Source organism: Poromitra crassiceps, assembly GCF_964638095.1.
Source record: "Poromitra crassiceps genome assembly, chromosome: 3".
Taxonomy (NCBI): Eukaryota; Metazoa; Chordata; class Actinopteri; order Beryciformes; family Melamphaidae; genus Poromitra; species Poromitra crassiceps.
In genome coordinates, this window is record NC_139625.1 from 632,501 (window position 1) to 647,500 (window position 15,000).

At 43.2% G+C, this 15,000-nt stretch overlaps 1 protein-coding gene across 1 annotated transcript in view; it reads right to left on the bottom strand.

The window, feature by feature from the left end:
- stac (SH3 and cysteine rich domain) overlaps positions 1–15,000 on the bottom strand; it is a gene marked incomplete at both ends in the record, with an annotated part of 84,950 nt that overhangs the window by 64,246 nt on the left and 5,704 nt on the right. The window contains one exon of the mRNA XM_083633312.1: positions 5,362–5,719. Coding sequence (XP_083489438.1) covers positions 5,362–5,719 — 358 coding nt within the window. The remainder of the gene's footprint in view (positions 1–5,361; positions 5,720–15,000) is intronic.

The window sequence follows — 15,000 nt, forward strand, 5'->3', positions numbered from 1 at the left end:
GACACTAAAACGCTCCATTGAATAGCCCATAGTAATGACATTCTTATCGCTGGATTAGTAGCTCCTTAAGGTCACATATACGGTACGGGAAACTGTGGCATTCTTTGCTACTTTAAATGAAGAATTACTTTACAAAATCATTATTGGAAAATTAGATTAACACAGTAAATGCAATGGACAAAGAAAATCAAATCCCCTTGCAGGTTTGAAGGACTGCTTTTACCATGTAATGGTGCTGGGCCAGCGGATGTTTAGTGAGTTTAGTGGGAAAAGTGTCATAGCTAGGGATAGGAAGATGATAGAGAGTCAGGATTTTAGGGGTGGGTATGTGGAGTGGCTAGGGAGATGTGGGTGTTGGATTTGAGGGGTGGGTATGTGGAGTGGGGGGATGTGGGTGTTGGATTTGAGGCGTGATTTCTATTCGCACATAGGATAAGCAATAACCACGCCCTGTGGCGCCGGGATTGGCCAGGAGCATTGAAGCTTGGGACTAAAGCACCTGGGGTTTTTCATCTTTTAAAAGAAAGATGTTTAAAAAACTATTGCTTGTTACATTTTCAGTGCTGTACCTTTTCTCTGGGTAAGAATTGAGCTTGAAATTAACGATATGATACATTATATTATATGAGCTATGAACGTGAACACAACACCGTTTATATTATTGCATGTTTTTGTAGATTGTGTACATTGTGTAGATTACAATTATTATGCTTATTATTATTATTACTATGCTAAGGAAGGTAGGTGACCATAATTCATTTCAATGTCCGCTCTCAATGTCCGCTCTCGAAATCGCTGTCCGTTCTCAAGAGCTATTCAGTTGGTTCATGAAATCGCTGGGCTGCGTGCCCTCCAGTGTTGCTCCTGGCCAATCCCGGCGCCACAGGGCGTGGTTATTGCTTATCCTATGTGCGAATAGAAATCATGCGGATTTGAGGGGTGGGTATGTGGAGTGGCTAGGGGGATGTGGGTGTTGGATTTGAGGGGTGGGTAGGTGGAGTGGCTAGGGTGATTTGAGCTAACAAGGAGGGGGCAGTTGGGGAAAGTGGAACATCTGCCGAGGGGAGGACAGGTAGTGGATCTGTAGGGGCTGTCTTGCCTCCACCAGCTATCAGACACACAGTCAGGCCCTCGCAGACAAATGGAGCGACCCGGCTGGGCACGACGGCGCTGCTGCCGGGTGAGCTGGCGTCAGTTGGTAAAGTTGGCTGTTCAGAGCGTCGTCTGCCTGTTTGTCCGTCTGGCTCCCTGTGTCTAGTCTACATGGCTTTTGTGTCAGCGTTTTCTCGCATCACTGCAAATCATTATCTAGTATTTAGCATAATAATGACAGGACAACCTATATGCAGTTTAAAACAGTGGTGAGACCTCTCACAGCCTGCTGTCCTTCTGCCATATGCGCATATCCCTGCACATTCATTAGACTGCTATTAAAGTGACTCTCCACCGTCTACTGAACTTTGCAGTTAGAGCATCTGTATTGAGAACAATGGTTCAGTATTGGGACCTTCATTGGGTGATATTTCAGAATAATTCATCAAAAAGATCATTCAACAGTCAAGGCCAGCACTCCCAATTGACGTTTTATTGCCACACGACAGACATTTGGGGCAAGTGGCCCTTCAGCGTGTGTAATGGCAATGTGATATTTCTAAATCAAGATAACCTGATGGAGCTCCTAATACTTACTGGGATGCTGTTCTCAATAAAGATGTTCGAATTGCAAGTTTAGTAGACAGCGTGCGGGAGCTGTTTCTTCATTTAGCTGTCACTCACCTTACAGTCTTCTCCTACACACCTGCCACTAGGGCTGTGAATCTTCACTGGCTTCACGATTCGATTTGATTACGATTCATCTGTCAACGATTCGATTCCACGATGCATCTCGATACAGCTCAAAGTATCGCAGCTCCAATTATCACATCCTCAATTTTCTAGATTACAGCACATGGCTACTTTTTCATCAATTAATACAGGCAGTCAGATAAATAGGAACTCCCTTTTTTATTTAGAAGGTGCTTTAAAATCGGAATGTCAACATACATTTTAAACATAAATGATTAATCTGTCAATGATTCAATTCGATAGGGCTCTAATGTTTTGGCGGCAAGGGACTCCTGGTAATTCAACTCTCTGGGGCCCCCTTTGGCTAAAAATGTAGGCCAGCACTATTGCCAAGTCCTCCATGCCAGCCATGTTATTTTCTAAGGTAGAGACGCCTTTAAATAATTTAAGTTTTATTGTGAAGAACTCCTGAGCCTGTTCAGGAGAGTTTTGAGTATACCAGAAGTTTCTGTTCATACACCAATTTGTTTGAATCACTCTTTCTTACCCTCATAGTCAGACAGAACCTACCACGCCTGGTTTGGGCTGGTTTCCATCAGAGACCTGTACATGGATGGTCAATTTGCATCCTTTGATCTTCTGAAGAGGAAATTTGGGCTGCCCAAAACACACTGGTACAGATACTTGCAAATCAGAGATTATGCTTGATCCAAGATTCGGGACTGGACCAAATGAACATTTTTTTTAAATGTTTTGCTAATCCCACCTCACTCCAGGCATCTTATCTCTAGATTTGTGTCTGTTTGACGGCTGCATCAGGGCTCCCACTGGGACGATTAGAGAGGCGCGCCGTGGCAGGAGGAACTTGTTGTTGATTTGTCTGAAATTATATGGGACAGGAGTCTGTCTGTGGTCCAACTCTGCTCAATTAACACCAGCTGATCTAATTTAAACTCCCTCACAGTCTTCATTATTCCAAGTCCGGATTGCACAAGATCGACCCTTCTGTCTCACCACTAGGGATGGGTACTGAGATCCGGTACCAAATGGGCCCCGGGGCCGGATTTCGAGATACCGGAGGATCAATAAGCTTTCAATAAACGGTTCTCTTATCAGTACTGGAGTGGAGAAATTAAGAAAATAGATTTCCTATATATAATTGCTACATAAACGTTACATTATCTTGCACATTTTATCTCACAAGACAGGCTTATGAATGTGTTTTTTGCGATTTCCGAATTCCGAACAAGAAAAGGGATAATCTTTTCCGCGTTGCTCTCTCCGTCAGACGAGAGAGACACAGCTGCGCCCCCGAGACGAGAGCAGACTGGAGTGAGGAGACTGAGAGAGGGGAGGGGCTGGGGGCGTGCCTGACAGCACCCACCACACATGCACAGCAACTGAGCAGAGCAGCAGAACACGTTAAGAATGGCCAAAAGAACGAAGCGATCTAGAGTGTGGTTGTACTTCACTCGAGTCGATGATGACAACTCATGTTGTCACAGCAAGTGGAATAAATCCTTCGCTAGTAAAGGTGGAAACACAAACAATTTGTCTAAACACTTAGCCAAAGTGCATCAAATTCAAACTGAGAAATGCACAGTTTTTGACAAGCTAGCTCACCCTCCATCATCTCCTGTCAATGATGCCACGGCTGCTGTTACCCAGTCTACCTCATCAGGTAACTATGTGAACGTGGTCATGATTAAGACAAGAGTAGTAAACATTTCCCCGCTGTTTGGGTGTGTTAATCATCATAAATACAGTCTGATATAAATCGTCAGGTGACGGTCATCATCTCAGTTGTCGTTCAGAAATGTTACTTTCAGAGCAGGGGGGGATATTTAGTGATTTAGGGGGAAGTACAGCAGACAGATACTGTCTTGCTTTATTTTTATTATGCTTTCCCTAGCTGAATGTTGGTATTAACACAGTGTGGTAGAAGGATATTTAAATGAATAATAAAAACGCACCCATTAAGATTTTGCAACTTTTTTTGTTAAAGCTGAGCCTGCAGCTACAATGAACCAGCCCAGTCCCACTCCCACCCCTCCTCCCTCTACTGCTGGTCCAAGCAGAAACCCCTTCACCATGGCAGCTAGTGGGAGAATGACTGAGGAAAGGATAAATGAGTGCCACCTAACTGTGACCAGGTTATTTGTCTCTTTTTTTCCCCCTTTCTCCTCTTAAAAATAACAAAAAGAACCGACAACAAACAGTCCCATTTGTTTCTGGGGGGTTTTCTCTTAAAAATAACAAAAAGTACCGATAAGAGTACCGTTAAAGTACCGGATCGATAAGCAGTATCGATAAGAGTACTAGTATCGTTAATTCCTTAACGATACCCATCCCTCACCACTATGTGATAGGTGTCAGGTGTTAAGAGGGTACACTGCCCCATGCTTTTTGGTTTTGCCCTTCATTATCCGGATTCTGGGCCAAAATATCTGATTGGTACTCTAAGGCTATAAAGTAACCCTTCATCCGGAGGTGGAACTCGCCATCTTTGGCTGCTCGGAATCCTCTCTGCTCCTCCCTACGGCTGTGCAACAGTCTCTGACGCAGGGGACGACTGTCGCCCAGAAACTTATTCTGAAGGAGTGGAAGTCCCCCTCCCCCCATCTTTTCAGCTGTGGCTGACCGACATGGTCTCGCTTATACACATGGAGAGACTCAGTTCCTGAGGACCAACTCACGTAAGAAATTCTCAACTATCTGGGACCCGTTTCTGGCCTACTTGGACGAGGCTAAAAGCGACAAGTAACTCGCCCAGCTGATTTCTCATAGACCCCTTGTGTTGATGATACAGTATATGTGTTTTTTCTTTCTTTTTATTTTCTGTGTCTGAGCCTGTTTTGTTTCTTATGTTCTGAAAATTTGCAAAATAAAATATTGGGGAAAAGATGTATTAAATTTGATTCGATTCCACATCCGCGATGCATCTTATAATCGATTAATTTTGAAACTCTACCTGCCACCTGTTACTCTGGTTTGATATTCTCATTCCTCTGACATGGCGCTTTGAGCTGATGGGCGGGACTTGCCTGGGTCCAGACCTTCGAATCCGCCCCGCCCACTCCACTGAGTTGAGTTTTGGCTGCTTCTGGTCTGGCATCGTGATATGCAACAGCGTTTTCCTCGGTTGAACAAATGAATAACCACTCAGCGCCAAAGGGGACTGATGATTGGCCAATCTGTGCCAATAAACACTGCAATGGGCAGAACTAAGGCCGTTGTCAAGCGGTTGTCAGCTACCAGATACGAGCAAGAGGCTGTTTTAAATTGAGTACCAATTCATTTGAAATCCAAACGGCACTCTGCTTTGAAGGAATTTATTCAAAGGCGAGATGTTTTTTTTGCGTTCTCCCGACTGGATTAACTCACGTTAGATTCAGGTGGATACGTCAGTCTCTTGTGATTGTGATTTGTTAGGGAAATTGGAATTCCCCTGGGGGATTCCCCTCATGGAAATAACTTAAAAAGGGGGTAATCTCAGTCTAGAAGATGGAAATGGAGTGTAACGAGTTGACAAGTCAATCTGATATCAGGCTAGAGTGGAGGTGTCATCAACCGTACCTACGATCATGTGGTTGCAGATGTCGCAGAAGGTGGGCTTCTTGAAGATGTGCTCCATCAAGCAGTGTCCTGCCGAGTCCAGCTGGAGTGGGTTACGTGTCGGAAAGCGCGACGAGGGGGGAGGGGCGCAGGGGATGGCCGGAGGGACCGGCGGGATGGCCAGGTTGGTAGAGTGGGGCGGGGCCATCCCTATGCTGAGATGGGGCGGGGCCATCCCTATGCTGAGATGGCCCGTGCTGCTGCTCACATCGGACAGCAGCTCCGTTTTGTTGTCGCTGCTGGCTCGGAAAAAGTTGTCGGCACTCTTGCTGCGGATGCTCTTGGTCTTGAAGGACAAGGAGCGCTTCAGTCTCTGCAGCTGCAACAGGAGAGAGAGGAGAGGAGTCGAAGGAGCAAGGAGAAGAAAAGAGAAAAGACAGAATATAGGGATGTAGGATGAGAGAATAAATGAAGAGAGAGAATATAATAATCAAAGTATAAATGATTAAAACAAATCTGCAAGACAGACAGGAGAGAGTGAAATGTGAAGTGAATCATTCCTGTAGTTGAATTACTAGCTTTCAGAGCCTCTGGTTAAAATCATCACTTACATGTCCTTTGTTTCCAGCTAACTCTATTCAAACTGTGCAGCAGCAGCCAATAAAAAAGACCATTGCTAGGGGCAAGTGGGCAACATGTCATGTGTATATATATATATATATATTAGGGCTGGGTATTGGTTCAAATTTCAAGAATCGATTCGATTACGATTCACAAGGTTCCGAATCGATTAATCCCGATTCGATTTGATTCGATTCCAATTCGATTAATTTCAATATCGATTTGGTTAGTGATACAACATGTTTTTTTTGCTGTAACCTGAATTACATGACTGTCCAGTTATCTAACACAGGGGTTCCCAACCTTTTTTGCGCCAAGGACCGGAAGTTTTAGTTACACATATATTTACTCACCAGGTGGTGACAAAGGGTAAATAACAGCCTTTTCATCTGTCAATAAAGACACTTTCACAATTATGCACAGTGATTTGATTTCAGCCTATATAATTTCTAAAAGTAGATATTAATGATGAGCCTACAGCATTTATGTTTTTGTTTCAACTACAAACATAAACGTCAACTTTAAACTGTTTCAACTACCACACACAGCCTATAATAGTATAGCCTATGTTTATTAAAAAAAAATATATATATATATATATTTTTTTATAAAAAATAATCGATCTCTGGACATATGAATCATTATTATTCATATTTTAAATTCATATTTTAATCAAAGGATTAAAATAAAAATCGATTAAAAATCGGAGAATCGATTTCTTTTTTTAACCCAGCCCTATATACTGTATATATATATATATATACTGTGTGTGTGTGTGTGTGTGTGTGTGTGTGTGTGTGTGTGTGTGTGTGTGTGTGTGTGTGTGTGTGTATATATATATATATATTCTCACTCTGCATCGATGGACACACAGTCACACCCTCCCCCCGGTCCGTAACCTCGGTATTATCATGGATCCCACCCTCTCCTTTATTTATTTAGCGAATGCAGAGTCCTTAAGCCAAGCCGTTGCCTCCTGATCTGCTGTATGGAGGGTGACTAGTCCTCCTTCAAGTCTTTGTAGAGGGCAAGCTTCTATGATGTGTTGCATTGTCTGCTGCTCTCCACAAGCACACAGTGGGCTTGGGCTGCTGCCCCACTTGTGAAGGCTGGCCAAGCAGGGGTAGGGTTGTCAACATTCCATCCCAGCAATACGGGACGGTCGGACCAACACCCCCCCCCCCCATGATATATTAAAAAAAAAATGCATTCAACTCTAAAAAATGTGTTATGCTATTCCCTTTACAGTGTTTATTTTCTGTTTTCACTAGCTGTTATTGCCATTTCCCTTGATAGAGAAACATTTCACATAATAATTGAAAGGTTTGAAAATGCGTGATTTTAATCTGGTCTTTCAAATGTGACTTTGAGAGTCTCACACACACACACACACACACACACACACACGCGCACACACACACACACACACACACACACACACACACACACACACACACACACACACACACACACACACACACACACACACACACACACACACACACACACACACACACACACACACACACTCCCCCGCTCTGTGCAGCTGTGACTGCCCCCTGTCATCAACTGAGCGGCTGCGGCACGCCGGCACCCCCAGGGTCCTAGCGCCCTTCGTGTTATCTCATACAGCACACAAACACACAGGCAAGCAGACAGACAGGTCGCAATATATATGCCTCTTCCCTTAAAAAGTGGCGTCCCGTACGGGACACGTCTCTTTTGACCCAAATACGGGATGTCCCGGCTAATACGGGACTGTTGGCAACCCTAAGCAGGGGCCATGTCCAGTCCTGAATCTATTGAGGGTTGACCACTGCCTCCTTGGGTGCCAGGGACCGGTAGAGTGGGGTCTGACACCAGGTGTTTGTTTGGGACGTCCTTGGAGGGTTGAAGATGTCTGTGTGGATTGGTAGGTGGGGGGAGTCTTTGGCCTTTTGGAGCATCCTTTGAGTGAAGGCTTCTCGCCGGATATGTGGAGGGGCTATGTTGGATAGGACAGGGAGCCAGGGGAGTGGTGTTGAGCGGATTGTCCCGGTGATCAGCCTCATGGTTGTGTTGAGTTGCGTGTCCACGTGGTGTGTGTGGGATGACCTGGACCAAACGCAATATTCTGCAGAGGAGTATGCTAGGGCCAGTCAGAGAGTTCCACAAGAGCCGGTCGTCGGACATTTCACCGTCTGGCGCCTCTCTCGATCCGACTAGGAATTTATTGATTCGATTTTTGAGGAGTTGACATGTATCGTCTTTTTTTTTCTCCCTTTGATGTCCTAATGTAAAGCAGCTGTGAATGTGCTGCTTCTTGTCACCATAAAGTCGATCAGACGAATAAGTTTGCTCCTCGGACATAATACTGATCTGAGCTTCCATCCACCCAGCCGCACAAGAAACAGCCGCAACAGTGCTGTGTGGGGGGACGTGTCACAGGTGACAGAGTTAAGAGCGACACGTTCATTTCGCCCATGACATGACATGACATGAACCGCGAGGTAAGCTAACGTAACTAATTAACATGCTCCAAGTCTTTTAAGACGAAATATCTTGATAGTGATTATACTGTTAATAATGTTGTCACGTTGATTCATTTAGACTAATGTCGGATTATACGAAATCACCAACCAAGCTCTTCCAAAATGTGCGGTGTCTTGCTCTCTTTCTCCTCAGCCTTCAGGAGTTGTGCTAACTTGCTAAGCTAAATTTAATGAATAGCTGACGAGTGAACAACACTTGGAAAGCTGCACCGTCTTCCAGCATTTAACCTCGATACGATAACGTGAGGTGACCACTATCTGGCAGGCTGCTCACTTTTTGGCAAGATCGCCAGCCATGTGTTGGCTTGCTGCGTCCCTTTTGTTTTAGGGACATCTGGTGGTTGAACCACCACTGAGCAACTGTTTTAAAACCACACAACAATAGGGGCTTGGTAGGTCATTACTATTTGGATGATCGCTTCAGGAGCAGACTGATTCTAATTTGTGGATGTTTTCCCAATTTTATTTACAAGTGTATGTATTGACATTTAAGGGCCACTTAATAATGATATAGACATCAGCAGGTGGTGGTGATGTGGAGGTGAGTCAGAAAATATTAGTGTTTTACCTATATGGCTACATCTGGGCAAGAGCAGTGCCACTCACTCAGCAAATTGATGGTTAAGACTGAAAAACAGTCTAATCTTAATGTAAATGGTCCTCTAATCTGGTTTCAAGGGGCCAAAAATTTTGCAAGGCGCCGCGCAGATTTTTTGCGCGGCGCCGCCCGTTGGGCGCCGGCATTGTCCCGCCACAACTACTGGCTGCTCTGGTAAGATATCTGGCTGGTCAGAGGTTTGGGGAACTCTCTGGCCAGTGCTGAGGTATGCAGTGTGGGGGCTGTTGCCCCCCACTTTGAGCCAGCAAGCTTGCAGAGCAGGTTGTTCCTGGACTTCACCTTAGCTGCCGTTCCTTTCAGGTGTTCCTTGAAGGATAGGGTCCTGTCAAGTGTCACTCCAAGGTAAGTTGGGGTGGGGGCGTGCTTCAGCTTAAGTTCGCTCAGGTGGATGTTCAGTTCTCTAGCAGCTTCTGCATTGTGGAGGTGGAACACACTGGAAACGGTTTTTGCTGGGCTTGGTTTTAGGCGCCAGGTTCTGCAGTAATGGTCCAGTTTGGTGAGGTCTTCATTGAGCGTGTGTTCCAGTGAACCAAAGTCTGGTGCTTGGAAAGCCAGACAGATGTCATCTGCATAGATGAATTTGTGGGATTTGGTGATGGGTAGGTCGTTAGTGTATAGGTTAAACAGAGTTGGAGCTAGAACTGACCCCTGCAGGAGCCCATTCTTCTGTGTTCTCCATGTGCTCTTGTTCTGTCCCAGGTGGACTCTGAATCTCTGGTTGGTGAGCAGAGTTTTGATGGTTTTTGTTGCCCAGACAGGGAGTGCTTTTGTGAGCTTCAGAAGGAGGCCTTTGTGCCAGACTGTATCGTAGGCGGCTGTGAGGTCGAGAAACACTGTGCCTGTCTTTGATTTTCTCTCAAAGCCATTTTCGATGAAGGTGGTTAGGGCCAGTACTTGCTCTCCTGTGCTGCGGTCCTTTCAGACCCTCTCCTTCAAGTCACACATCAATAACATCACCAAAACGTCCTTCTTCCACCTCCGTAACATTGCACGACTCCGCCTCACCCTATCCTCCTCAGCCGCAGAAACACTCATTCTCATCCAGACTCATTCACCTCCAGACTAGACTACTGCAACAGCATTCTTTACGGCCTCCCTTTCCTGATCTCTCCTCCCCCACTATTCTAAAGCATGGCACCCATTCTGCCCTAAAGCATGGCACCCATTCTATTCTATATTTTCTATATTTCTCTATCATATGATTGTTCAATGTGTTATTATTACTGAAAGCCTACAGTATCTGACTTCCACCTTCACCATTCTCCTTCACACTGTAACCTCTTTATCTGTTTTTGTTCTGTATCTGTGTATGTTTGTTAAATGGTTCATTTGTTTTCATGTAAAGCGTCTATGTGTTTAGAAGAAAGAAAAAAAAATATATATATATATATATATAGATATATGTGTGTATATATATATATATGTGTATATATATACTATATATATATAACTATATATTAGGGCATTCACAGACTAGTCGACTAGTCGACTAGTAAAACCACTAGTCGACACTGTGCTTAGTAGTCGACGCGTCTTAAAAAAGAAAAAAAAGAAAAAAATATATCTTTAAGAAAGAACATGAGGTTATTTACACGACATACATGCACTATCATATCCCATATCCCATATCCCCCACAAAGAACATCAAAACACAACAAAACAAAACAAGAAAACTGCATAAGATACACAATAATCCAAGAACAAACAAGACTATTGGACAAACAACCAAACAAAAACAATGCATTCAAAGTAAATACATACTGTAGATCTTGCCCTGTTGGCAGCTAGGAAATGCATAGCTTTAAATTGGAAAGCATCCAATCCCCCAGCTGTAGTTCACTGGTGGAATTAACTCTCAAGCTACCATATGTTGGATAACATTTACTACAAGAGCAAAGGCAGATTCTTAGACATCCCAAAATATGGCAACCACATACAGAGTTTGACTTTAAGAACTTTTTACCCCAGTGTCATTAGGCTTATCAGGATAGGAGCTGAATGCATTGTTTTTGTTTGGTTGTTTGTCCAATAGTCTTGTTTGTTCTTGGATTATTGTGTATCTTATGCAGTTTTCTTGTTTTGTTTTGTTGTGTTTTGATGTTCTTTGTGGGGCATATGGGATATGGGATATGATAGTCCATGTATGTCGTGTAAATACCTCATGTTCTTTCTTAAAGATTATTTTTTATTTTATTTTATTTTTTTAATAAAAATGACTAGTCGACTAGTCGACTACCTTTAGTGACGACTAGTCGACTAGTAAAATTCACTAGTCGTGAATGCCCTACTATATATATATCTATAACTATATATATATATATATATATATATATATATATATATATATATATATATATATATATATATATATATATATATATTTATAAAACGGCTCTCTCAAATCAAGCAATCTGATTGGTTCACAGCCATTGTATAATTCCAGTAACCGAGTTCAATAACCCATGGCCATGGGTTATTGGTTGCCATGGCAACTCTCTTACTAAAAGGCAGCGCTGCCTCGAGCTCCGTGTTGGGCTTTCCAGAAAGCTCTCAGCTTCTCAGCAAGCGCCAGGATTGGCCAATGTCAACTTCAGTCTCCAGAACGATCCAATCAAATCACCCGCACGTCTATCTTCTTGCTAGAGGTCCCGCCTTACAGTAGTGTCAAAACAAAAAGCTACTCGCTTGCAGCCAGACGCATGATGGCGCATCTCTCTTAGGCTTTGGTTACCTCAAAAACAAAATGGCGGAGACAACTTTCAGATCCTTGTGAATCGATCTTCGCTTATAACTTTACTAATACTTCGCAGAAAATGATGTTTTGTACAAGAATAGACGCGGGCTAATGTCTTAACCCCTCTCTCGCGCGCCCTCACTCTTAACCCCGCATTTCTAAATAAGACGTAACGTTACTTGGTGTCGGCATACGGCTCTGGTGTCGGACTTTGCAAAAAGCTCTCAGCAAGCGCCAGGATTGGCCAATGTCGACTTCAGTCTCCAGAACGATCCAATCAAATCACCCGCACGTCTATCTTCTTGCTAGAGGTCCCGCCTTACAGTAGTGTTTCAACTGACTCTCAGAATACCATGCCAGTAGGACTTATAGTATTATTATTGTGCTTGCTGACAAGCAAGGCACAATCTTGAAATCCCACATACTTAATATTCTTATTATATCTGCCAAAAAGTTTGTCGCGTAATAACTCCCTCAATTTTTGCGCCACATAGACATGCCAGACCTCAAAATGACCGCCTCATTGAGGACATGTATGCTATGACTTTGCTAAGGGTTTGTGAAAGCGGTTTGGCCGCAATTCGCCATTAAGCGCCATTTTTTTCCCCATTGACTTGCATGGGGTTTGGAAAAATCTTGCAAAATCTTGCAGTAAATTAGGTGTAATTCAGAAACCATAACAGCTAGAGCTACGAAACTTGGTAGAGAGGTGCACTGAGGGGTCTTTTACTATCCCCGAAAAAATTGCACCAATTGACCATATGGTGGCGCTATAACAGCCCTCCTTACCTTTTGGTCCATAACTTTTGAACCGTAGGGTCTATCATCAAAATTATTTTTTCCCTGGATTCCTTGGGTCCTCCCGCATCTACTCAACTAGGCCACGCCCATTTCCGTCTGACTAGATTTTCCGCCATTTTGCATTTTGTCCAAAACAGTTTTTTTGCCATTTCTCCTTGAAATTTTGTCCAATCTTCACCAAACCAACGCACACATCATGTAGGGACTGTCCTGCACAACACTGATTTGGAAGTTTTAAAAAAAAACGCACCGTTGCGATATAATCCACTTCCAATCTTCTGTGGGTGGGGCCTATTTCACAAAAATCGTCCGATGCTAACCAAACTTGGTACAGGTGTGGACGGATGTACTCTGAGCCTATAGGAGAAATATATTACACCAATTGACCAGATGGTGGCGCTATAACAGCCCTCCTTACCTTTTGGTCCATAACTTTTGAACCGTAGGGTCTATCATCAAACTTATTTTTTCCCTGGATTCCTTGGGTCCTCCCGCATCTACTCAACTAGGCCACGCCCATTTCCGTCAGACTAGATTTTCCGCCATTTTGCATTTTGTCCAAAACAGTTTTTTTGCGATTTCTCCTTGAAATTTTGTCCAATCTTCACCAAACCAAAGCACACATCATGTGATGAGTGTCCTGCACAACACTGTTTCGTGGTTTTTGAAAAAAAACGCACCGTTGCGATATAATCGACTTCCAAAGTTCGGTGGGTGGGGCCTATTTCACAAAGATCGTCCGATGCTAACCAAACTTGGTACAGGTGTGGACGGATGTACTCTGAGCCTATAGGAGAAATACTGTGTTGAAGGTGGGGACTGGGACTTTTCCACTGGGAAACACCCACGTCTCAGGTGTCTGGAAGGCAGCATTAGTCCCCCTAATTGCATGGGCATGGACCTTGCAAGCCAGGCGGTGCATGGCGAGGACAGCAAGCACAATTACATTTTCGTTAGGAAATGTAGACCTTCTAGTTATTATTATATTATTATACTTGGAAACCGTTTTATAAAAGCAATATAGCACTCGAGCAGCGTGTGTTGTGGAATATATATATAATATATATAAGATATATTCACCACAACACACTTGCTCTCGTGATATATTGCTTATATATATATATATATATAGATATATATATATATATATATAGGGTATATATACATACATACATACATATAAAGCTACATCAGTGACAACCCCTAATTTAGCCTCTCAGTGTGTGCTTCCTCTTCTGTGTTAATTTTAGATTCAATTATGTAATAACAAATCCCCCAGCTACTATAATGTCATTTGATGGTGCTGGTTTCTGTCCAGTCTGCCTGGAGATTGAAGAAACAGTTCTTAATGTTTTTAAAGGAGAACTTAGCCAAAAAACAATTCTGATTTTGCACATTATCTCACACATAATATCCAAAAACTGTCAACAGTTTTATCGGTATAATTTGACAGATATTGAGAGTTGATTTGACTTAAGTTGTGGACCAGTGATGTCATTCAGACACAAATGGCATCACGGGTCCACAACTGAACTCAAATAAACTCTCAATAACTGTCAACTAAATGAATGCCTGCAAAATCGTTTACAGTCTTCCAATATGTGTGAGATCATCTGCAAAATAAATTAGCATTGTTTTTCGGTGAAGTGCTCCTTTAAGTAATTGATGAGTAAGGAAATAACACCTAATGTCCCATTATGTCCTATTACACAGCAGGGGCATGTCTGTATAATTACAAATAAACACCTGGGGGGATTTACTGTTGATCCGTCCTCTCCCTGAACATCATATTGATCTGTCCTCTCCCTGAACATCATATTGATCTGTCCTCTCCCTGAACATCATATTGATCTGTCCTCTCCCTGAACATGATATTGATCTGTCCTCTCCCTGAACATCATATTGATCTGTCCTCTCCCTGAACATGATACTGATCTGTCCTCTCCCTGAACATCATATTGATCTGTCCTCTCCCTGAACATCATATTGATCTGTCCTCTCCCTGAACATGATACTGATCTGTCCTCTCCCTGAACATGATACTGATCTGTCCTCTCCCTGAACATCATATTGATCTGTCCTCTCCCTGAACATCATATTGATCTGTCCTCTCCCTGAACATGATACTGATCTGTCCTCTCCCTGAACATCATATTGATCTGTCCTCTCCCTGAACATCATATTGATCTGTCCTCTCCCTGAACATGATACTGATCTGTCCTCTCCCTGAACATGATACTGATCTGTCCTCTCCCTGAACATCATATTGATCTGTCCTCTCCCTGAACATCATATTGATCTGTCCTCTCCCTGAACATGATACTGATCTGTCCTCTCCCTGAACATCATATTGA